General features: G+C 39.9%; 1 protein-coding gene across 3 annotated transcripts in view; it reads right to left on the minus strand.

Moving 5' to 3' along the window:
• PLCB4 (phospholipase C beta 4) overlaps positions 1-26335 on the minus strand; it is a 186766-nt gene that overhangs the window by 14197 nt on the left and 146234 nt on the right. For all 3 annotated transcript variants that reach the window (XM_066316540.1, XM_066316541.1, XM_066316542.1), the window contains 9 exons: positions 26162-26264; positions 24355-24519; positions 21372-21576; positions 17575-17663; positions 17043-17193; positions 13517-13566; positions 13330-13395; positions 8647-8762; positions 4772-4847 (listed from right to left, as the gene is read on the minus strand). In XM_066316540.1, coding sequence (XP_066172637.1) covers positions 4772-4847; positions 8647-8762; positions 13330-13395; positions 13517-13566; positions 17043-17193; positions 17575-17663; positions 21372-21576; positions 24355-24519; positions 26162-26264 — 1021 coding nt within the window. The remainder of the gene's footprint in view (positions 1-4771; positions 4848-8646; positions 8763-13329; positions 13396-13516; positions 13567-17042; positions 17194-17574; positions 17664-21371; positions 21577-24354; positions 24520-26161; positions 26265-26335) is intronic.

A 26335-nucleotide genomic window follows, 5' to 3' on the forward strand; every position in this document is an offset into this window, starting at 1 on the left:
ACCACAGTTGTTATTATAATATATTGCACGCACTGATTTTGAAAAGAAGCTAATAGAAAGATATGTTTTATTAACCTTTAATGATTATCTTTGGGTATTTTGACATGCAATCCTACTTTTCCATAAATGGCATACAAAATGTGCCTCTCAATAAATCCATCTTCAGGTAATCATTTCAATTGCAACCAATAGCATCGGGGTCATCTTCTATGAAAGCAAACTTGATCCTTTTTAACAAAAATTACCACCATTTTGCTTAGAAAGTGAGAGAGTGGTAAGAGAATGAAAATGAGGGAATTATGCAAACTCCAGCTAAATATTTTAGCTGGTGTTGCATAATGAAGAACAGATTGTCCTGCACACAGTGGTGAAGGTGAAAAAAAGTGCAGATTTTATCAGTCCCAGTCTCTGTTCTGCCCTGGAGAGGCTCCTCTAAAGAGCTTCTTACCTAAAGCTCATGTTGCCCAATAAACAGGAAATCCAATGAAATCAAGAAGTGAGTAATTCTGGAACAGATCAGGATGACTACTACTACCTTAAAGCCAGATTTGCATTTAACTATCGCTAAATAGTGGTCTCTGTATCAAAAAAGGTACAAGCAGCTGATAGAGAGCAACCTGGAGTTTTCTACAGAAAACAACAAAAGCCTTTTGAGGCAGAAGTTGGTGTGACTAACACAGGCCCAATTCACCAGGGTGATTAAGACTCAGTGTGCCTCCAGCAAAATGAGCCATGCTTCTTTTTGTGCACGTGGGGATGTGTACTACTAAGCCCAGAGCCTGTCAACCATGAAATGATATGAAGGATGCGGTGCAGTTTGTGGGAGTAGCATTTTTAATAAGGTGTTCATAAGTACTGCCTTCAGAGCCTGGAAAACATGAAGATTCAGTTTTAAAATGAGAACAAATAAATGCTTGGCTATCGTGAAGGAAGAAAATTAACTTTTCAGATGGAGTTTTGGAGAGGTTAAGGGGCAGACACTCCAGCTCACCTCTGGCACTGCCTAAGGCACTTCAGTTTGGGTCAAGTTTAGCCCAAGCTCCTTGTACTGCTGATGTGAAAATGTGGGCAGTTCCAAAGCAGGATTTATTACTCGGACAGTCTGTGGAAATGCCCCTCTTACATCTCCAGGGCAAGCAGCAAGACACTGGAGTTAGGCTGTACGAATCTCCTCTCAACAGTGACCTCATTTGGCTTATCAATTCCCAGGGAGACCTAGAATGGACTTAGGAGAGCTAAAAGTCACAGCTGAAGGTTTTAGGGAAACATATTCCTTTATTTTCAATGCAGAGTTTCCAGATGGAAGTCAGCTCCATCCACAATTTGAGTTTAAAATAGGTAGATCAGTTCAAAATCCTGGGTATAATTTGGAGCACAGCAGCAAAGGGGCTGTGTCCTCAGAAAACTCCCACAGTCGTGGTGTTAGAAATTATTAATATTTCAAAAAGATGAGTGCTTTTATGTGGCTCAGGGAGCAGGAGGTCAAATGTTCACCACCACCACCAGCCAGCCATTAAACAAAGAGGAGTTTGCTTTTATTTAAGGCCTTCTTACACTGTAGAGAAAATGCAAAACAAACTTTGCATGAAAAAAGAATCATGACAAAAAAATAATGAAATAAATAGTGGAAGTCATGGCGAAAGCAAGTATTTTGTGACTTAGTTGCAAAGAGTTTACAAAGCCCAAACAAAGACAGAGGAACACAGACTCAAGGGCTCATTGCAAATGAATAATGTGAAAATTGTTTTTAAATGGTGAATGTTATAAACCTGAAGGCAGGAATCCTGAACCTCAGGTACACTGATACCACAGGATCATAGAGTTTCTCATAGAATTACTGAGTCCAGCTCCCAAAGAAAAGCCCTGCAAAGTGACAGTGTGGTAATACTTAGATGAAGTATTTAATCTAAGAAGGAAGAAATAATCAGAAAAACACCCTGCCTGTGTTTGTAGACAGATGTGCTGTGGTGTGCTGCTAATTCCAGAAGCAGCAGGCAGTCAAAGAAGCAGATACATCTCCTTGTAAAACAAGCTTTTCTCTAGGGATGTGAAAGAGAAACTTTCTTTTATTACATCTCCACTAAGGCTCTCATTTCAGGTACAGCTAGATATAACCTGACGGGAAGGATGTAAGGGATGTGCCAAACACCAGTTACAAGACTTTAAAATAACCAATTTGACTCGGATTCCAAGAAATGTAAAACTCATGGCCATTAAATCATCTGAAATCCAATTTTGCTGCAGATCTGTGATACACTTCAAAGTTCAGCTGCAGTAAATTCAGAGAACATCCCTGCTTTTCTCCAATTTATTAGCAGCATAGTTGAAATGACTATTTAATTTTCACTGGGCTGTGCTCTTGTCCTACTTTCTGCTATTAAGGCAGTGTTGCTTGTCCTAAAGGATAGGAAAAATAACCATTAGCTAACTTCCCTCTTTCCTGTTCTGCAGACTGTGTTTGCAAGCCTGTCCTTTCATGTGTTCCTACACTGGGCCTAAGAGACTAATTAAAATCCTGATAAGGAACCTTCTTTTGCACACCATATATGCAAGAAGTTTGTTTAGTCACCAAGTTCAAGCAGGAATGATCTTTGAAGTAATCTTTCCTTTTCTGTCTTTTCATCCTCTGCCCGCTTGATATGGGGACCTACTTTGCTAATGCGGGAGAGTAATTTGCATTTGCTAGGTTAATTGTGTGTGAAGTACATGCTGGGACATTCAGATTTAATTTCAATATTTTATGTCAAACTTGGGCTGGATGTTTCCTCAGGAACAGGAGGAGTTCTGTAGATGAAAAGGTCTCTTTGGTGCTAAAGGTGTGTACAGGCACGTTGTGGCACAGAGCTGTACTGGAGGACACGAGCTGTAATTAAAGATGAATTACGTTCCAATCTGATATCAAAATTAGTGGGCCAAATGCTGAGAAATGCTGAACAACTGTTAATTAATCAAACTCCCACTATATCAGTGTAATGCATTCAGCATCTCAGAATTTAATCTAATTTAATTGCACCTGCCTTCATCTAAGATAAGAGTTAATTTCCCTATGGTTTTGAGCACCGTTTTCCAACCCGTTGCTTGCAAACCTTTGAATGATCTCCAGGAATAATTCAAGGGCCCACACACAGCAGTTGAAACAAAAGAGGTTGGTAAATAATCTGGACGATTTTGATGGAACCACAGTGAGCAAGACACTGAAAATCATTAGAGGAATCCTCAGAGGGGGATGGCTTACAGAGTTCTTTGGGAATTATCCAATAACCAGAAGTTTGGAATTTGAAGTCTTATATTGAAGTCTTACATTCCAAATCTTATATTTAAGTCTCCTTTCAAAATGTCATCCTAAAACCTGACATGGGAGTGGACGAAAAAATCAATCTTTTTTTCAGGTATGGATTAAATTAAAGGGAAACAGTTTGAAGGCAGGATTTTGAAAGGAACAGAGCTCAGAAACAGAATGTATTTGTGGAAAGGGAGAACATGAGTCACATTTATTGGATTTGGAAGATTAATGAGCATTTGGATGTTCCTTGTGTACAAATGACACATAACTCCAGACTATGAGTGACACAGGTGAGAGAGAGAGATCAGAGCAAATAAATTTTTGTGTAATGTAATTTCAAATGAGTTTTGGAGCTTATGTCTGGATGATTGGGAGCCAGTGCTCCTCAGAGAGTTTGTTTCACTAAAAGAGGAATGATATTTTTTATTTTTTAACTTAACAAATTTGCTTTTATTTAAGGAAAAGGTTCTGGACTTTTAGTAGGAGAGGAAGATCAGGAGATAGGAGAATACTTTAGGTTTTATTCCTGGGGGGGTTTGCTACATCTACAACTGAGAGGGCAGCAATAAGAAAGCAAACTTTGTTTAGAAAATTAAGATCTTCTCTACATGAAATAATAAAACCAGAGAATAAAGTCCAAAGAAGGCAGGATAAAAATTAACTTCCTCAAGCCTCAAAAATGTGACTGTGTTCGTGTTTATTTTCAATTCTTGTCTGATTCTTTTTACAGATTTCAGCTTTTTACTGGGGTAAGTCTCCAGTATTGTCCTCCCTCCAGATGATTCTGTACATGGATGAGCTTTCTGGTGTCCCTGCCACCCTCTAGTCTGGAAAGCTTTCAAAAACATGTCAACAAGTCCTGGCTAAGACTTCCAAAGGAAATAGGAAGTCAGTGGGACAGCAGTACAGAGGAAACAGCTCTGAGCAACTCCATGTGAGCCATGAGCGTGAGAACAGCTTTCCCAAATTAGCTGAGGTTGAGTCCCAGGGCACTTTTATTCCCCAGGACCTTGGAGAAAACAAAGCAATAAAGCAGTCAGAAAAAAGAAGAAAAAAGCCCATAGAAATAAAAAGGCATTTGCTTCAAGAACAACTTGGGTTCCTCATTGCCTAAGAAACAGATTACCAAGGCCACAGCATCAATGATGGAAAATGAAATAGAAACTTCTTTATGTATGTATTTTGGGAATGTATTTAGCCCCCAAATTTCATATAACACATATTCTCTTTGTTTAACTAGAGCTGACACAAATGACCAGTTTCACTTCACGAGGCATGAATACGGCGCTTTCCTCAAAAATTTCAAAACAGCAGGAAATTGATGTTGCTTAAAAAAATTTTTTAAGAAACACTTTTAGACACTCAATTACTCCCATTCTTTTTAACATGTTATTATTGCTGAAAATTATTCATATGCTTCCAAGAAAATTAACTACCACTTGGGTCTCTTTTAGAAGTTGCATGTGTTAAAATTGGCTGTTTGCTTACCTTAGATTTGTGATCTGATGTTAGTGTCTGAATTTTAATTTCCGTTTCTTTCTTCAATTCAACACAATTACTTCCTCTAAAATAAAAAAAAGAAAAATTGCAAATGTGTGCCACAAGTTAAACATCTCCCCATTCAGTCAGCGCTTACTAATTAAAATGTTAATCAAAGTTGAAGTGCTGCACAGTATTGGAATGAAATTATTTCTTCTGGCAATCCATTCACAACTTACAAAATATTGTTGGATTAATGATCAGTCAATTCAAACACCACATGATTAATTCTAGATTGGCCCAGCAATTATTCTGTTGCCGAGGATGTGTCAGGCATCTCCATTTATGATACTTGGTTCCTTTTTCAGGCTTAAAATACCTTGCCAAGAGAAACCAGTTTCTGCCTGAAAACTTACAGGCCTATCCTTGCCATGATTTTAGACTCTGTTTTAAAGGTAATTTGGTTACTTATATTTAGTGTGAGGCAGAGAAAATTATGTAATTTGAATAATTACCTCCCAGGGTGATTTCGGTGTACTAAATTTGAGCGCCTACAGAAAGTGTAGGTGTCCCTCTGTGAGAATGAGTGAATGGGCTGCAAAGGAAGGGCCTGGAATAAAACAATGTCTTGAGAGAAGTCTGTTTGGACACCACTGTAATAGTTTGTAATAGTTTGTAATAGTTCTGTGTTGGATTATGCACTGATGTGAAGTGATGCAGCTCCGTGTCTGGACAGGGACATGTTCATTTATCAGCTGCAGCTGGCCCTAATAAGGATGGTCATTGCTTGACTGCAGTAACATTAATCCACATTTGCTCCAGCAAAGGAAATTTATGAAACTCTTAACAAGTTTAAATCCTATTCTCATATCAAAGTACTGCTAAACTTACAGAAATTAGCAGAAAATTTTATCATCACAGAGTACCAGGAAAGCCCTTTCTGAAAATAGCGCATCTTGTTTTCCGAGGGTCACCAGTCATTTATTTTCCACCCTGAGCAAGGGAAATTTTGCAGATATTTCTAACAATGATTTGACACTTCGGAAGCAATCTAAAATCACAGAGAGAGGTTCTGACCACTGTTACCTCTGCCTGAAAAAACCCAGCAGCTGAAAGGGAATGGTTTTGATTACACTGTGATCAGGGTGTGGCTGTAATGGAATATTTACTTTGTTGTTTACTATGAAAGACATTGATTCTTAGGTGTGAATCAGACATACTTTATCCTCAAACAGCTTAATTAATTCAATCATTGGACTCTTCAGAATCCCAGACATCCAAACCACCAGCTGATCCCTTTTCAGGAAAAACAGCTTTCATCATATCCCAAGGCAACTTCCAGCCAGTTTGGAGACTGGACATAATGGGAATTGCCCCCAGCTGTGGTGGCAGAGGCAAATACCCAGGGACAGTCCAACCCAGGGTCACACACACAGATGCACTTGGATTTCTGGACAGTCCCAATAAATCAGAAGGATCTTTGCATGCCCTCACTCCAGTTCAGAGTGGGAACAAAACCATACCTACCCCCATATGCCTCTCTGAGATTTTTAAGCATTCAAGTATATGACAGAAATAGCACAGGGAGAAAATCCTGTCCATCTGTCAGTGAATTAGCATGTGATTAAAAAACCCTACTTCGCTGAACACTGTGCAGTTGGCATTTAGCACACTATGTGGTGGAAATGGGCCACAAAAAAAAAAGTGCACAACAAGATAAGAAGAGAAAGTTGTCTTTACACCTATCAAAGGCCTTTTTGTCAGGAAATAATCTGACAATTTCAATATGAATGCCTTGAAAACATGTTTTACAAGTTCTCTTACAACTTCTATTCCTTGCAAATGCTCCAGAACGATAGCCAAGGAAATGGAGCATGGCCTGAGCTCATTGAACCCAGGATTCTGGATTCATCAGATCATTTAAGTTCAATAAAATTTTTAAGTGCCAACCAATGTATTCACTTTTAAGCACATCCTTTAATACCCTGCACAGCTGGGGTGAGCATAAATACCTTGCAGAATGGGCTTTCAGGGCTCACCCAGAAGGAAGCCCTTAAAATATTTTGCTATGGTATTAAAAAGTGTTTTCACAGAAAGTCTGTCAGATACTCATTTGGATTTGGCCCTTAATTAGATGCACACAGTTAGTCTTGTAAAACTGAAAGAGCTATCAGGTGACCGAGAGCTCTGGAGTCCATGGAAAGTATGGAATTGTGGTAAGGAACAGTATTTGGCTTTTCATTGAAGCTGCTTCTGGAGTAGTCATTTCCAATTTCATTTTTAACTCATTATATGAAACTATCATAAAGGCTTTGGTGTCCACGCAAGAAGTGTTATAAAATTAAGAGAAGATGCTGCAAGTAGCCAATGAAGTGACCTCAAACTGGGAATCAAATTATGGACTGCTTTGATACTTGTCCCATTTTGGGGTGATCTGGACAATACTGTTATCCATAACTTCCCCATATTTATTGGACAGAGACAGCCATTTCCACCTTTAACTTCCTGATACACCTTCCTCGGTTGTCTTGTCTTCACAAGCAGAGGCGCTGGCTCCTTCTCAGGCCAACAGGAACACTGAGATTCTTGAACACCAGGGAAACCTTTCTGCCCCCACAATAATCACGGTGCAATGCCCAGAGTTCACTTCTCTGCCACTGTAGTAAATAGCCTGACTGTAATTAAAAATCCAGCTGTATCAGTAACCTTCTGCTGTGTTATATTCAATGAAATGGAATCAAAGGCATGTTAAATTAATTAGTCCTGCAGCTGTCAGTTGTCCCCTCTCTGCTTGGAGAAGTAGTCATTTTCTGGAAGAAACTCCTTAGATTATAAGTATTTGTGTGCTTACAGCTCTTCTGTCTTGAGCAAAAACAAGTACAGCATGAACTGTGAGCTTTCAATAATTTAGTGAGGAGAATTCTCTTTACCTTGTTTACTTCTGACAGTTCTGTTTCTGTTCCTTTGCCAGTTTACAACATGCACACTCAAAAACCCCACCACCATTCCAAATAATTTATAGAAAAAGTATTCTTGGAAGAATCCAGTGCCAAACAGGCATTCATGTTCAGTATCCAATGAGTTGCTGCCAGCTGTTGTTGCCAGATGACAACAATATGAAATTAAGAGCCACTATTAGCATAGCTGGATATGGAACTAAAGTAATTCCTGCTGTCTCAGTGAAATTCCAGTGACACGGTGAAAGGTGGAGGAGAAACTGCTGCCAGATGACCAGCAAGGCAAACAGTAGGTCCTGCCACTTTATTCCAAATTAGAATCAGACATTCTGGTAAAGTCATCAGCATCTTCCAGGAACCTTTCTGGGACAAATAGGAGATTCACACAGATAATATCCTGGGCCATCAGCTCATGCAAATCAAAACAACTTCATTCCAGTCAAAGGTGTAAGACTCATTTATCCCAGCTGAGGATCTGTAAGTTTTTTGTCAAACAGAAACTTCAACTCAACAGCACAGCAGAAGTCTCTTATTTTCAAACATTCAGGATTTAAAAGCCACCATTTCCCCTAAAATCAAAACATTGCTACTTTCTGGTCACTAGAGCTGTTGTTAGTCTGCTCTCACTGAACACAGCAGTGACATTCCCTGGGGAGTGCAGTGAGACCAGATCAGACCACAGAAATAAAAATAAAAATAAAAAAAACCTTTGCTTTTACTTTTAAAATTCTGAGAACAGAAGACTAGAGAAAGGCAGAGTGAGTCCAACATTTAGGGCCCATTGCTAGAGCTCATTCTCAGGCTGCTGTATGATGCTGGCTCAAGCTGCAATGCCCTTTATATGAATGCTTTATTCCAGACAACAAAAGCATAAGATATCAAATCTATTTTAAGTCCAAAGAAAAATAATTTAAAATAATATCTTACCCCTTCTTCTTCATTGCCTTCTCTAACATTTTCTCATATGATACCTTTTCTTTATCATATTGGGCCACTATTTTGTCAATTTGTGTGCAGTGCAACTTCTGCATGGCGCTGTGCTCCTGGAAAACAGTAGGACCTTACCATTAGCTTGATGGACTTTTGATGTTCAATTTTCTTACAGCATAAAAAAATATCAGTGTACAAACAGACAATTTTGACAATGGAATTTAATCTGGTCTAACCATGTGGCATTAAACATTCCAGGTATTCCACCACAAGCACTAAAACATTTCTTCTTTGTTAGAAAAATTAAAACCTGCAGTGAACCTTAAAAATATGGTACATTTTAAAACAAAGTAATGATGGGGGAAAAAAGTCATCTGTTGGAGTAAATGTCCATTTAAGTGCAATTCTGAAGATCTGGCCCATGATGCCCAGTGACAGCAGCACTCTCACCATTAAGAAATCTCACCTTGTGGCAGACATCTCCTTTAGCAAGTGACAACAAGCAGTGCAAATTAACTTTATATTTTCCTTTATCAGAGCAGTGGCTCATAATGATGCAAATATTTGACCAGCACAGAAAGCAGCAAAAATTGAATTTACACTACAATAAGAAAAATGGCTCTTTCATTTAGGTTATTTTATTAATACCCAATTGCCCCACGTTTTATCAAATCGTGGCAAAAAGAACCTCATTAATCAAAACGGCTTCATCCAGGACTTTATCTCTATTTTTATAGCTCTTTTTGCATCTATTCCACACTCGCTATTCTACTGCTCTTTATTATTATTTTCTATACACCTTTGCCTTATCACTGTTTCTTCCTCTAAAAATGCTAATTAAATACTTTTACCCTCACTTTTACCAAAACATTAATATAAATGCTGCAATGCTTTCAAAAATCCAGTACTGGGCTGTACCCCAGCACTCCAGCATCTGCCAAACCCTTCCCCAGGGAACACACACAGCTTCCAAGTGCTGTAGTCAGAGTGGGGAACTGAATTTGCTGTTCCACAGAGGATTTAAAGGGAAACAAATAGACTCTGTCAATATTAAAACATGCCAGCCTCACCAGGGGGTGTTTACACTGACTAACTAGGCAGGGAAAAATAGGGACAGTGAAAAGAGTGACTTGAGTTTGACAGCATCAGCCAGCCACAGGTGAAGTGACTGAGAGCACCTCTCAAACTACCCACTCCACTCTGAATGAGCAAATTCAATATCCAATAATATCCAGTTCTTGCCACAAAAGACTAGGAACATACTCTGCAAAGCATGAGACTTCTGCTCAAACTTCTGTCAAAATTCTAAGAACTATGAGTGGTTTTTTGTAGTGCCTTTTGTTTTCAAATGCAAAGTTTCAGTTGCTAACATGTTCTAGATTGATTCAGAATAAGTCTGCAGGTAAAAGTCTCCTCAAGTATGTTCTCAGGATTTCCTCAACCCCACTGAATTTGCACACCTTTCACATGAATATACTCATAATTCACAATAATATATTCACAAATTACATGTCATTACGAATTGGAGCCACGGTTCCGCCAGTGTTCTGAGAGGTCACCTAATTGGTATAAAAAGACTCAGATCACAGCAAAAGTATCCACGGGAAAAGAACAGAGTCATACACTGTTCCTCTGGGAACAGTGAGTGTGTGTGTGCAGAAATCACAGTTCAGTCTATTAAAGGGAAGAGAAAATAAATCCCTGTTATACAAACTGTTATTACTGTCCAGTATCTCTCTAAAGCAACATAAATACTGTGCACAATTGAAACTCGAGGTCTGGAGGATTCTCATTACAGAATACAAGGATGAGGAAATAAAAAGAAGGAACTAACATTTCCAGTCCAAAAATCCATTTTGCAGAACTTTATTTGTCTACAGTCCCATTGTCTTTTGTACTCCTGCTTTTGCACTGTGAAATGGAGATTTCTTAATGTTCTTTTTTATTAGGCTTTAATTCAAAGAGTACATATTTTCAATGTCAATATGAAAGTACAGGAGATGAATTTGGGGATTTAGATTAAATATGCAATTCTGGTTACTGTCTAGAACCATATTAAATTCCTCAAGGGGCACTTGTGACCATCCCTGTTGTACCTGAAACTGCTAGAACTGTACACCACAATCCTCTCTTGAGCTGCTGGGCTGGTAGAGAATATATCAAGGTAATCCCTCACTATTCTTCCTCCTCTGTCTAGCCCAAAAAACACAGAAACTATCTGACAGCTCTGAAAAATGTTAAAATGAAGTAGGGGCCCATAAAAGCAGGCTGCTAAAAAGTGAAGTTGGTTGACTGAGATATGTCCTTTTCTCTCCCCACTGACCTGTGATGCCAACCCCAGGTCACTCACCTAAACAGCACTCACTATAAAACTTGATAAAGAAGAGATATAAACTAAAGGTCATCATGCAGACACATCAGCTCTTCTGTAGTTGAATGTAAGATATGAATATTAATTCATACTGAGAGATTAGAGTTACTTCAGGGAATGTAGGCAGGAAAAGGCACTACCTCAAAAGCAGCCAAATGCAGGTGTTCCTATGGATGCACTGTTAAATTACCAAAAGCACAGGTTACCAGAGCTAAGATTCAAGAGAAGCAATTCCTAACAAGGAGATTTCTTTTAAAATGGCAGCAATTACATGAATTTGCCACTGTTTGTCAAAAGTCAATCACAAGCAATACTACAGCACCAGTGGCTGATAGCTTCCTACTGGACTGAGGTTGGGATCATGTTCTTTGTTCCCAAGAGCAATTATCTGCTCTTCAGCAATCCCAAAAGAGGGATTTTTGGAGAATGTTTTCATAGCTGCTGGAGCCAAAATGGCTGAAATGCTGAACAATAGTAAATAAAGGCAAGATAACATCAAAGAACAACACCAACAGAGTGTTGTGTGCTGGGAGGCCTGGCGCCACTTAATCTTTCTTTGCCATAATGCATTTTCCAAAGCCAATTTTAGATGGAAAAGCAAAAAGGATTTTTCTTTTCTTAAGCATCATGAACAATTTCCCTCTGCTTACTCCTCCAGATCTCTGGAGTGTCTATGGTTAAATGACAGCCAGCCTACTTCTGGTGCTTTTAAGTTCTGTCTGCTTCAAACACAAGCCTCCTGAGGCTGATCATGGACAACCAGCTGCAGAGTTCTCCTGCTCCATCCCAGCTGATAAAATGCACTGAGAACAGTGATGAGCACACTGAGCATTGCCCTGAGATCACCTCTGAGCTAACGTGGCTGCACTTTCCTGCTCAGAATCTCTGAATTCCAGGAGCTGGAGCCTTTAGCCAGGCATGCCCTGGGCAGGCACTCTGTTGTTAGGACAAGCTCACACTCTGTACTTAGGAGCAGCAGGACACAGGCTGGCTCAAACATGAAATAGCTGTGCTTCAGCTGATGCTGAAAGCCCTTCTGAGTGCAGGGCTGAGTTCTTAGTTTATGGCTGGCAATTTTTTCCCTCAGATTAGAGGAAGCGAGTGCAAGCCTGAACAGATGGATCATTTTTTTAATATTAGCAACCACAATCTTGGCTCAGATATCCTCTGGGTCACGTGTTTGAGGGAGAGACACCCCTTACTATGTGTGTTTTCTACATAGCCAAGGACCATTTCTATAGCAAATTGCTGGCTGCTGGCCAATGAAATGACGAAGTGGTGTTTAAAAATTAGAAGCCCTCCAAAAGATCAGCCCTACAAAGGTCTAGAAACTGTTGATATCAAAAAAGTGTTGGTGATAGACAGTTTTCTTTGAGCATGGGCTTTGCACACAACACAGAAATGCAGAAATCACTCATTTCCACTCTGCACAGTCAGTGAGGAGGATGAAACTTAATTATTTCATTTTCTTATATGTCTTTCAATACTAAGAACCCCAAAAAAGTGCCAATTACTGAAACTAATTTCTCCATACTTCATTGTACAGAGAATCCCATGATCCCATGGGATTGGGTCCCATACCCAAACAACAGTCAGGAAAATAAACACAAAGATTGATATTAGAAATGCCCAGGCAACCACATGACATCAGATCTGCAGTGGAATTGGTAAGCAAAGAGAGCAAGGGAGCAACTGCCCCAAAAGCCCAGAAAGGATTGGCATGATTGCAAAAATGCAGAACTTGAGATATTTTCTTCACTTATTATCACTCTTTCTGCAACAAGAGTAATGGTTTTCTAATGAAAGAGAGCAGGTCAAAACTTGCTGTGATTTTCTACCACGAAGCATATTTGTGGTAGACTATAAAGTGGTTAACACAGATATAAAGGAAGAGGACCAGGACTCTTCATTTTTCAGCCACACATCCCAGTCCTCTCTGGTGGTTCTGCAGTTTCTCCAGCGCCTGCCTTCAGTGCAGCACCACCTCCCATCATTACTGCCTTGTTTTTCCATGCCACCTGTCAAGAAGTTGTGCAAGAAGGAGCAAGACAAAATCATTACCTGAAAAAGGTGAACCTTGGATGTTTATCTGGGTCAAAAAATGTGCACCCAGTCTCAGGCAGACACACAGAAGGTTGCCAAAGGGAAAATGTGCTCACTGCAGTGTATTTCAGCACATTTAAAACATATATGCTTTTCTTGGGAGTCCAACTACCATTTCTTGGTCTTCCCCTCTAATTTAATTAGGAACTGCCTGTGCTAGTGAACAACCGCTTTCAGTTAGGCTCAGAGAATCTTAATGATCATACCTTGGCATGTTTCTTCTTTAAGGCATTCAGCTCTTTCTGCTGTTTCTTTAAATGCTTTATATAAGCCTGAAAAAAGAGAAGCTGGATCAATTTTTCTGTGGCCATCTTGACTTTAACCAGGCAAAATCCTGGCTACTTAAAACAAAAAATTAGGAGCACATACTGAAAAGCTTGTGTCAATACTTACCTTCATTTGCTTTAAATCTTCTATCTTCACTTGAGGAATAAGGTCTATACCTGGGAAGGTATTGATAGTTTATCTAAAACTTCATACATACTAGTATACATCATATTTAAAATTGGAGTTTTACCACAGCAACCTACATTTAACTTAACTATCAATCAATTAATTAATGTTTTTCACCACATAAAAATTATCACAGGTTAATGAGAAAATTATTCGTCAAGATATAGCTAAGACACAGTAATTTCCTTTTCCCATGCACTCTTCAATCAATTGCCTTGTGGAAAAAGAATTGAATCAATTAGTGCATTTTAATCTCTTACAGTTCTGGACTGAAGTGTCTGTCTAGGGTTTTGTAACCAAAAAAACCCATGTTTATTCTATTCCATCTGTTGAAATCTGGTTGAGGAGATTTTTCTTTATCTGCTCTAACTCCAGAAGGGAGGGGGCGATTGCCTTCTCTGATAACAAGCCAGCTGCTAAAAACCACTGGAGCAGTGTTTCTTATCTCTGCTCAGTCTTCCACTACCCCCATGGGGATATCTTCTGCTAATGGGCCATTAAAGCTCACCAATGACACATGACATCATCCCATTGTGAGATGCTCTACCCAGGGAGGAGGAGCCAAACCATTTTCACTGAGATAAAAAGGAGCCACAAGTGTCACCAGACAGCCAGTGGTCCCACAGGACTCCTGAAGGAAGACTGGACCCATCTCTGGACTCTTTTCTTTCTCCACAGGACCATCTCCACTTCCAACAGGACCACATCTGCCACTCCAGGAGGATTTACTTTTGGACTGTCTCCAACACCCTGACCAACAGGGTGTCAGGTTGTATTTCTGACTCTGTCAGGGTTTTATGGGATTTCTTGTTTGTTTGTTTGTTTGCTTGCTTGCTTATTCTTCTGTACTACAACATTTGTATTTTTTATATCCCTAGTAAAGAACTGCTATACCTATTCCCAAAATCTTTGCCTGACAACCTTTTAACTGCAAATTTATAATAATTTGGAAAGGGGGAAGGGGAGCTTACATTCCAAGGGAGACTCCAATCTTCCTTGGCAGATATCTATCTAAACCAAGACAGCGTCAAAACACAGTAATCTAAGAACTGAAAAAAAAGCTCCTTTTTGCAAACACAGAAAACCATTTATGAATATTAAAACAACTTCAGGATTTTGGTCTCTAGCTGGAGATTGCTCTGGCCCCACTTCTTCCAGCGGGGAGGTTTCTTGGGTAGAGTTCTGTGTGACTACAAAACTGAGGCTAGGTGTGCTTCTCCTCAGGTTAAAACACAGGAGGGAAAATTAACTTGCAGCCTGTGTGGTAACAAAAATAAAATTTCCATTTTGCTTAACACCAGGCTATGGGAAAAGGAGCAGAAGTGTGCTCCAAGATTAAAGAAGAGTTTAAAAATTAAGGAGAAACAGAAAACCAAAATAAATGAAAATTGTAATGAAATTTCAGTCACACAAGACTAACAGTACCATGTAGATGAATGAGAATGTTTTGATCACTTTAACTGCAATGCAAACAAAACCTGATCTCATTTAGATTTATGCTTTAATAAATGTTTTGTGACAAAATAAGGGATTTTTAAAAATTACTAAGCACATCCTATATTTAAGTGTTAATAATAATGTCAATACAATGCCATGAGAGTTGTAATTTTTAGGTTTTTCTGAGGTTTCAGACAGAAATGTTTGCCTGTGTATAAATACACTGCGAATATATTTAGTTGAGTGCTCTTAATAATCTCTCTGGACTATAAGATTTCCTTTGCCTTGGGAAGGACTTTCTGGCTTTTAAGGTGAATTTAACTGGAAAATGCTCAGACACTGTAAAAGAAAAAAAAAAGAGGGGAGGAGCAGAGGTAGGCAATCTCCTCAGGGAATATGAATTTTTCTTTTCTTAGAAGCATAAGACACTGCTCAAGTTTATGGTATCAACATTAGTCTAATAAATGAGACAGGAGCAGATGCAGGCACAGCTAGAGGCTTAAGTTTTAGGAAACACAAGTGATTTAACTCTTACAGAAAATCTGAGACCAAAAAACTCCCACATTCTTGTGCATTTGAAAGCCTTCCCCATTTTGCTGCACAAGTGATTTCTAATAGCAAGATGAGTTGTATATTTTAACAGTGGTAGAATTATTCAGATCTTAGTAAATTATAGATATAAGAAACACAAAATAAGGATCCTTACATGGGATACAAAAATGAGCAGCCCTATTTTCACATGCAAGAATACAGATAAAAATTGCACTCAGAAAGTGTTAAGTACTGAAACCTCAGTTTAAAAGCAGGCCTGCATCAGGCTGCTGGGTTTCTAAACAGACTTCCTCAGGATTTTATTTTAAAACATTTACTACATAGGGGCACTAGACAACATTTCCTTAGCTGTCCAGGTCTGACTCCATAGCCAGCAGGAATCAGTTGTCAACACCAGCAAATTTCATGCTTCATTACAGCACAATAAAACTAACACTTGGTCACGATACATGACATATGAAAACACCTCACTGCATAAAATGACCCAGCATTTACACCAGGGAAGAGCTTTTGAAAGATTTCAGGTGCTAGAGACAACCTGAAGCTTTGATTCACTGCCAAAAGTGACTCCAGAGAAATGGCATTTGGGTTCTCAGGAGATCCCCTCTCAAGTGTGTATTCAGCCATGGGTTAAATCTGAGAACAAGAGCCCTCCTTGCTCCTTTTCCCTTCTGTCAATTCCTTTGGGCCAAGGTGGGTGAGTGAGTGAATCACCTTCTAATTCTTGGGGCCCATTAACAGAAATATCTATTGTCTTTCATTCAGCTGTACAAATTTGTTTTCTCGCCTAATCTTCATTACCTGTGATGATACAGGAGAAACAAATAATCCCCTTTGACTGTATAAAATGACTTTGTAGAGTGAACGGTGAAGAGTTACGAAAAAATACTTATTCATTTATAAATGAGCACAGTTAATTTTTTTTTACAATAAATATGCCATTTCCATAATCACTATTCAGAGTAAAACCACACTGTGAAAACATTTCTAATTGTTGGGAAATCTCTGCAGAATCCAGTGAATTCTAAATACCTTTAATTACTTAAATCTGCAACCTTGCCAAGGGATGGATTTGTGAGAGGAGAAAAAAAGCAGAAGAGTTTCTGTGGACTATGCCAGATAATAGTCACTCCTACTGGCACTCCTCCAGGCATCTTTACTAGTAAACTACTCCCAGAACCATGCAGGTTATGTGTATAATATACACACATATATTAAGAAAATACAGCTGTATACTACAGGCGTACAGCTACACGAAGAGGTCACCTTGTGAAATAAAGCTGCAGTACCTTTATACAGTCATTTTAGTAATAAAATGCAGTATTTTAGTAACAAAATTCATTTGCAATGAGACAAAGACAACTCCCAAAGGCAAAACTATAAGAATGAATATAACTCCAAAATTAAACTTGACTAATCAGCGTTTCTCTGCAGCTTTCTGAATCACTTCAAAACAGAGGGAGTGATTTTTGTGTACCTTTCTTAGCGTCAGTGCCAGACCCAAAGCCTGCGGTGGTGCTTGGTCGAAGCTCAGAGCTGCTCTGAGGTGTCACATTGGCTTTGGGATTATTGGCTTTTCCTTTTCTGTCGTTCTTTGAAGTGTCATTTGGTACATCAGCTATATCACTCTGAAAGAAACATCATAATAAATTGATTGTTTTACCTCTAGTGTAAAAAGTTGGGAAAATTGCTGAAATGGCTTACCCTAACATAATAAAATTGCAACATGTTTTCAAACAACTATAGTAAAGCATTTGTAACCTTTTTCAAACAGCTACTTATTAAAGTACAACTCTGTCCCCATTTATTAAAATCTGTCCTCCTAAAGGATGTATTAATGTGATCCATGAAAAGCCAGTGAGTATTTCAGTAAATGACATAAGCCAGACAAAGAAGCTTATATGTGAAAATGAGAAATGATAGCATTGATTGGAGAAGGGCCAGTTTACTTTAAATAAAGAACACAGCATGGACATAAGTGGGTTGTGTTTGTCATTGATTCTACTTACAGTTTCAATACCCATAGCTCTCATTTGGTCTGCTCTTTTTTCTGTGATAGATAAAAATTTCTTTGGATCTGATAAAGCATCCACAATATCTATAAGAAAAAAAAATCAACTTTTTGTGAGCTTTTGAGGCATCTGGAAATTACTATTTTACAAAGGCATCATTCTATCCCTGTTATTATGAGACGTGGCTTGCAACAAGAGTCCAGCTTTCTGTAGTGAATTTGGCAGGACTGGAACTGCTTATTTCCACAGCACCTGGAAGATGGAACAGTCCATAATGCACCAAGGTGTGGTATTAATCCAGGTACCATATTCAGGAAAAACCCAATGACTCCATCAGATTGCTCTAACTTCCTCCCAGTCATTCTCAATGACTGAGAATTTGAGACCAGGATGGGATCTCCTGAGCCACAAAGCACTAACTTTGTCCCTTGGTTGAGGGGTGCTGGCTGACATGGGACCGCAAGGAATTGCAGATAATGCCATTGTATTTCCTAGTTAAAGAGCAGTTTCAGGTGGATTAAAGTGATCAGGTAAATCCATCCTCAGTAGCCTTTGTGGTATTCCATGTCTGGGACATTACAGGCTGTGAAATGGCTTTTCCAGGAATGACCAACATCTGAATCTTGCACATGACACACAGTACCACCAGTGGTATCACAGCCCTGGGTACCAGACACACCACTGAATCTGTTTTCCATATGCAGTGATAAATGTGCAAGCACAGGATTACTGGACGACAAAGTCCCAGGAATTTTTAACCTGCATATCAAATAAAAAAGTGAAAATATCCAATCCATCAAAAGGGTTTGGCAAGAAACATCTTGTTCAAAGTAGGGGCTGAGCTGTATCATCTTCCTCCCAACCTGAGTCGTTCTGTGGAATGTTCCTCCGAAGCCACAGCACAGACCGGTCTCCCATTCCCACAAAAGTTACATTTAACACTTGGCAATACCCTTGAGATCTGTTTATCTGCACAAATAGGTCATCTCCAACAGCTGCTGTGACCCATTGATGTCTTCTGAAATTTATTTCACATACACAAACGCCATGTAGAATTTATTTTTAGCCATGGCAATGGATTGTGGCTCAGCACTGACTGTTTCTCCTCTCCCTAACTCATTAAGGATGTCTTTTTGTCCTTGGCACGCACTTTTCAATGAAAACCCAGGGCTGCCCTGCCAGTACAATGCGTCACTTGAAAATTGAACCTGATTATCACGAGCTTCTAGGTAAAAATGACTAACGTGTTTGGGAGAGCAGGACCTCTGCGGATTGTGTAAGGAACCACATCACACAAGCACATCACCAAAGGCTCAGCACTTCTGAGGGGGACGTGACTCATCCCTGCCTCTCACGCTGTCATTTGTCCTCTGCTTGTGCTCCCCTTTCTCCCCAGGGAGGTGAGCTGGGGGTGGGGAGCAGCAGTTTGTGGGAGAACTGCAATTAAATATAAAACTCTGAGAATCGCTGGAAGATTACATTGCAGAGGGTACCAACCACGAAACTAAGCAGCCAGGCTTACTCACTACAGATTTCTATAACAGAAGCTTCTCTTTGGAGAATGCTGCTTCATTTGCATCAATTTGTGCCATTATTGTGGTTTTATTGGGAACAGAGGGGCTGATGCAAATAAAGCACAAGAAATAAACACAACAAAGCTATAAAATAAGAAAAACACACATATTTTAAAGCCTACAATGCATCACTCGTTCTAGTCATTATTCAGGGCACCTTTTAAAATCTTACTCATACAGGTTAAAAAAACAAAAAAGAAAGAAAAAAGAAAGTAGGCAGCTACTGACTTGAGCTTTACCTTCCTACAGGTTTGCTAAAACAACCATGGAGATCCTAATGATAGCTCATAAAACAATGAGAAGTTCACTGCAGATGATAAGTAATTAAAAACCACATGCCAGCAGAATATTAATGATTCCACCTGAGTGTCAGAATTCATTTCCCAGTTGTTCATCATGCTGCTGTTCTATATCAACGAGGAAAATACATGAGGCACATCCAGCCTATCTGGGAAGGGAGAGGAGAACTAGAATTGATCTCATTTAGTTCCTGTTAGTATGGAGTCTGTTTTTGCCACTGCTGACAATAAACTACAACAACCAGTCCTCCTGTTCTAGTAGCATTTTACTGTAACAATATTTTTACTTAGGGGTAGCAGTGTTTTCCTACCTCTATCAAATAAAGCATCTACAGCACTGCTGACAGTGTAGCACACAATTTGCAAATTCTAAATTGGTGTTGAAATCCTCTTTGAGAAACAAGTCTTTCGCTTCTGCATGTGCAGAATGCAGTTAAAAAAGTAAAATAAACAAATCTTTTCTCCTTGTGAATCCAGCACACTCAGAAGCTCAAGCAACATCAAATTCAGTGCTAAGTTTAAATTCTATTCATAGAAAAAGTCTGGTATCACAAAACATCAATCCCAAATCAGAAGCACGTCCTTAGTTGAGAAAATATTTTAACTGAGTCATTTACTGTCAAAAGCTTCAGTTCAGGTAAGAATTAAAGGACACACTTAAACATGTCTCTTAGACTGATGATTCAATTACCCTTGAGAATCTCAAGTTTAAGCATTACATTTCTCTTGAGACAAAGTCCCTGATATACTGGGGATGAAACGTGCTGCATAATGGCATGGTGGTGCTCCAAGGCCTGTGGCAAAACTCCAGCTGAGTTGCCAGAAACCAGGATTTCACATGTGAACAACACAAATGCCTCTCTAACACTTTTCCCCATGAAATACTGTTACTAAAGTGTCAGCCTGTTAATTTTAAATCTGGATATGCACCAGCAAACATAGACCTGAAGATACAGCTTAGATCAACCTTCCCTTCCTCCAGTTTCTACTATGGAAACCACACTCAGAGAAGTGCAACCATTCTTTGCACGACAGCAGGTTTGAAATAGGTTTTGTGAAGAGAAAAACATTGGTTTGATCAATAATCTTTCACCAGTAAGCCCTAAGGTAATTGCTGCAGAGTCAGAGCACTGACATTTTGTGCAATTCCTATGTTACCGTTTTAAATGGTTTATGTATTGTCCAATGTACAAGCAAATTTCATCAGGGGGAACTCAGGCATTACACTGATTTCAGTGGTGCAACGATTATTCTCAGCTCTTTGTTCCCACACACACGTGGCAATTTGCCACCATTCACACAGCTCTGCCAACCTGATCCTGGAAATGGTTCACATTAAAATAACTTTCCTGAGAACCCAAAAAATCAATTAGATCCCATTAAAAACATGTAAATTTGGGACAGAAAAATGCAGGGAGGTTTTGGATGCTGAATTATTTCACGGGCCATTTCAAAAAGCATGCCAATATTCCCAAGCACACAGAATTGGTTTTGTTAGAAAAAACTACGTTTCTGCATGTATTTTTAATGCTTATAAGCCAACCAATATAGAAAAAGTACAACCAATATAGATAAAGATAACCTTATAGATATTTGTCAGACAACATGTAATAAAAAAAAATACACTTTCTAAAGTGTCAACAGAAAAAATCAAATTAAGCTGAGTAGTAATAGCTTATTTTCCCCGTTATTTTGTCATTTACTAGGTATATGCTTTTATCATTAACACTTGGTAAAAAAGCAGATTTCTTCACTCAATACCAGAGATTCCAAGTACTTATAGAAAGCTAGAAATACTGATTCTTTCCATCCTCCAGCCCTGCATGTGTGCTTCTGGCTGGCACAGCGACACTGGAGCACTTCAGAACTTGCACACAAACACTCAAGAGCTACAGCACCCCAAGATAAAGGCTTATCTCACCTCCAAAACCATCAGGCACATATGTTTTAAGCACAATGTTGCAGAAAACCGTGGGAAGAGAGAGTGGTTTGTTGCCCTCATTCCGAAGGGAAATGTGTCTGTAACCTGCTTGCAGCCCATCCAGAGGCAGGATCCTCTGCCCAATCAGCTTATTATTGTCATCATACACTGCTATTCTCAGGACAGCAAGATCAGGGAGGATAACCTGGAAAGCCACAAAATGCAGACATTCAATGACACTGATAGAGCAGCTCCCTCCCCGCCTCCCGTGCGTGAACTTTGGATGCCAGAAGCTATCATCACTGAAAGATCAGGTCATTCCCTGCAAACCCCACTTTTCAAAATTAATCTTTCCTAGAAAAGCTTTTTTTCACCCTAAATAACGGCTAGATTTCAGATTATGTAAATCCTGCAGCTCACAGTTACACCAGCAAAATATTTTGTATGTTTATTTTTCATTACTGAAGACTGGTGACAGTGATAAGGCGGCAAGTAAATACTGCATGGGAAATGACAGCAGCAATCAAAGGGCAGGTAGTGCTGGATCAGGAGGAATTATGACAGCAAGATGGGATTTGGGATGCATCCAAAAGGGCAAGGAGAGGGCAAGCACAGGCTGATGGGGATGTCTGGGCTGCTGAAATGCTGTGCTGCCAGCGGAGGTGGGTGTGCTGCACTCAGGACACGGGGGGGTTCAAGGCATGCAGGGGGAGCAGGGATGCTGCAGCCTCCTGCATCTGTCAGTCCCCACCTGGGCTGACCAGGACAGGAACAAAGAGATCCCCTGCCCTCCCTGGAGCAAAGGTGCTGCCTCTGTGCATGGGGCAGTAAGGAGGAGACAGACTAACAGAGGTGCAGCTCCTCTGCCAGCCCATCTCAATCACACACTGGGAAACATTTCCCACTCCTTCCCTAGCTGGTGCTATTCACCACTGCCTGTGGGATAAAAGGGAAGACCTCAGGAAACTGTGTCTGCCTCCTCCCTTAGACTTTCCCCCTGCCACTTCCCTTTTCAGTCTTGGGGGGCACAAAATCAAAGCTGTTTTTGGTCTTTGAACCCATGTGAGCAGTTCATGGGTATGCTGCACTACTCAACTACAGCTTAGTACTCCCAGCACAGGTCACCACCAGCACTTACTCCCTCCTCCCCTCACACAACAGAGGGACAACACAGAACCCAGGTTAGAATGACTGAAACTTTATTTTAATTAAAATAAAAACGAGAAAACATGACAGAAGAACAATCAAACACAGTACCTGAGAACAACTGTGTAGGGTTAAGCGTCAGCCTGAGGAGAACACTGCAACCCAAACAGGGCAGGTAAGATCTCTCCCCTACAGGTCACAGATCAGCACATCTTTCATTACACGATGGTCTTTGACATAGACTTGCCAAGGAGCAGAAGTAGGGACTAAATTTATTGTTCCCTCTCCATTAATTTGTTCTGTGGTGTCCTGGGAGGCACTTCCAGCCTCTCACGACGTTTTAGCACTGTGCACCCCGTGCCTTCAGTATCTGCAACTAGAGGAATCCTTCCTGCTGTGTTCCTGCCACTCACCTGCTTGATCTTCAGTGTATGTTGATTACATTGCTAAGCTATGATAAGGGCCTGAGGTGAAGAAAACCAATCTCTTGGCTGACCTGAGAGTACAAGAGAACGTGTGACCATGAGATTGCTCACTGAAGAGTAGTGATGAGAAATCCTGGCCTCAGCCTCTGTACCCATGTCCCAGCACACAGGTTGCACAGGAATTTATGGCCCTTTTGATGTAAGAAATCAGACAGCAGCAGATGCTGGTCGTATGGGCAGCAAGTCATGGGCAGCAGAATTGCTTGTACATAAGCATCTTCCCTGTGCCTCCTCACACACAGAGAAAAGCACTTCAAGTCACAGTCATTCCAGAATATGAGTTCAGAAAAAACTCATGAATCTACTAAATTTCTATTAAAAACTTGCTATGCTGTTGGGAAAGCAGATTAAGTGTGTAATATACCCAAGTGTGAAGAATTATCACCACTTGGCAAAGTCTGAACTTCGGAATATTAGTCTGAACTTTGGAATAAAAGTCTGAACTTTGGAATAAAGGAGCAACAATTTTGCATGACAACAAAACAGGTGTAAGCAAAACAGATGTTATCAAAGACAGCACTGTAACACATGTAGTCTGGATGAAACTCCAGGCAACAGAAGAAAAATAAATGTGCATATATATATGTGTATCATATATATATAAAGACTGAGAGATAAGAACTGAACACGGACAAATGGTCTCTCTCTTTAAATCCCCCATGCCAAGAAAAAAAGGGTTGCTTTTCTTTTGGTATTGAAAAAAAAGAAAAAGGTACATGATGCACATGGACTACTGAAGGAGGGAGCTGGCAACACGCCTGAGGAACACAGCACCCTTCCAACTTTTCCATGTAATGACATTGACCTTAGCTTTGGATGCAGCATCTCACCTGCCCTCTGGGCTGAAGGAACAGTGCAAGATAGCAGCCACTGCCAGGGCAGGGAAGAAGAAATCTCCAGGGAATGATGGTGTCCACCAGCGGGGCTCATTCTGAGCAGACTGCATACCTTGAACACAGGCATGGTCACAGAGGAGGTGGCTACCTCCAAGTGGGAGGAGGAAGCAAAGGGGAGGAAAAAGCCAAATGGAAACAAAAACAACAACAAAAAAATCATGTGATAGCTACAGAGGTTATCCATTAGAAAAATAAAACCAAAGCAAAATTTAAACAAAAAAAAAACCCAAAAAAGAAACCAAAACTAAGCAAAACCAAGCAGCCTCTTGAAAGCTGATTTCAGCTTTACATTGTTTACTGCAGTAAACAGGGGCCCTACAAACCCTTTTCCATGGGAGCGGCACTCGTCTGTGTGAGCTGTCAGGCTGAAGCAGGGAGGGCTGGCTCAGGAGGGCAGGGCAGCTCATGGGCACAAGCAAACCACCGAGTGTGCTTGGCAGAGACCCCACATCCTACCTTCCTGAAGACAAAGGACTCCTCGTTGTACACGGGGTTCAGGCCGTTGTTCATCACCATGCGCGTGCGGAACTCCTTGCGGATCGTGTCTGTGGGCAGCCCGTACATGTCCACCTCCACGTAGGTCCCAATCTTCTTGTCTGACAAGAACTGGCCAGAAATCACCTGCAACACAGCAACAGAGTAAGGAAAAGCAACACAAATTGAAGATATCAGAAATAGTGGTCATGTTTTACTGGCATCGCTCTGAAAAATGGTTTATAGCTGACAGAGGCGTTTGGTTCCTCATATGAAAATGGTACATTTCAAAGTGCACCTCTTCAGAAAAGCTTTTGTGATCAGATACATAAATACAACCTTCATCTGAAATGACTGTGCTGTGGTGTTACCAGCTGTCAATCATCCCAACCAGCCAGTGTCTCAGATGCATTCACTGTATGAAAACAGTGAATGGAACAACCAGAGTTGGCACTGCTATTCCACAACTTCAAACATTCTGTTCAGAAGCACTTCTTTCTACAATACATCTTGACCACAAGAGGTGAAAGGAAACTACTGCTCTGCTTTCCCTTAGGAGAAGGTTTGAAACTAATCATGTGTCAGTCTGACTCCATATTATGTATGAAAAGTGCAGGATGCTTCAAAAGTGAAAAAACCAAAAAGCCCCCACAATTCTCTGTATCATTTTATATATAAAGATTTGTTGCCATTTCACTCCAAGTCAAGACTAATCTAGCCACAGCAGGTGATTACTCCAGAGAGTATTTTTATTGCATCAAGATGATCCATTACTTAAAAACACAGCTAATGTTTTCATTACTACAATCAAGGAGGGAAGAAACAAACTGAAACATGGTCTCACAGACCTAAGCTCATTCCAAATCCTTTTGTTTCCGTGACCTAACATCCTTCCAAGGAAACACTTTGGATAACAGATCTAAAAAGTTATGTGGCTGAGGGGTATCCCTGCTGGCTTTTGGTCTACTCAACTTCTTAATTACAAAACTTATATGGAATTTTCTATTAGTTTCAGTCACAAAACAAAAGCAACTGTCAAAATATATGACCTAGGAACTATCTGATCCCACTTCCTTCTTGGAGGGACTGTGTTTTCATTACCATTTAAGAAAAACAACATTAATAAAAACATGTTTATTCTTCTAGAGGTGCAAATGGAACTTAGTTCAACATCTAGAATGCATGAGGAATGTTTGGCCAGCAATGATATGAAATTTAAATGCAGCACATGGAAAATGCTAAATGAAAGCTGCACTCTTTCACTCACAAAGCAGGTTATAAAATCCTCAGGCTCTTTCCAAAATTTGATACCTAACCATGTTTTAAAACAGCGACAGGAGTTTTATGGACTTTGTTACTCATAGATAACTCCAAAGTATGGGCCTGCCTCACATCAACCATTTTTCTCTATTCATTTTGAAAATATCCTGTCCATGTGTGCCCAGAATCCTCCCTGCTCTGTGGTGACAAGTGATGTTGTGTAATTTCATACTGTACATGGGAATGAACTTCACTTCTTTATCCATTTGTGTGGGCTCAAGTCTTTCAAAAAGACCACGAAGGCTGTCAGAATATGACCATGTGTAATGACACATAATTTCTAATTCCATCATATTCCACTCAGATCAAGTAAACAAAGACATCTTAGCCAGCAATATTAAAAAAAAAATTTAAAAGGCAACAATTTGCTGAAATCTATGCAGTCCAAGCACATTTACTGTATATCTCCTATTTCTGATGGTTTTACATGTATTTTGGATGTGATGCCAGCTGTCTGTTGCTGTTTTACCTGTACAGAACACGTTGCAGCAATAACACCATCTACAGGAGTTTCAGAGAACGGGTCAAATGTCCTGTCTGGTCGTCGCATGAAATCTGGCTTTAGTAGATACCTTATTTCAAAGAACAAGAAAGAGAAAATGATTCTTGTTTGGAAATTAAGATTGTATAAAATACATAGGAA

Source organism: Sylvia atricapilla, chromosome 3 (assembly GCF_009819655.1).
Source record: "Sylvia atricapilla isolate bSylAtr1 chromosome 3, bSylAtr1.pri, whole genome shotgun sequence".
Taxonomy (NCBI): domain Eukaryota; kingdom Metazoa; phylum Chordata; class Aves; order Passeriformes; family Sylviidae; genus Sylvia; species Sylvia atricapilla.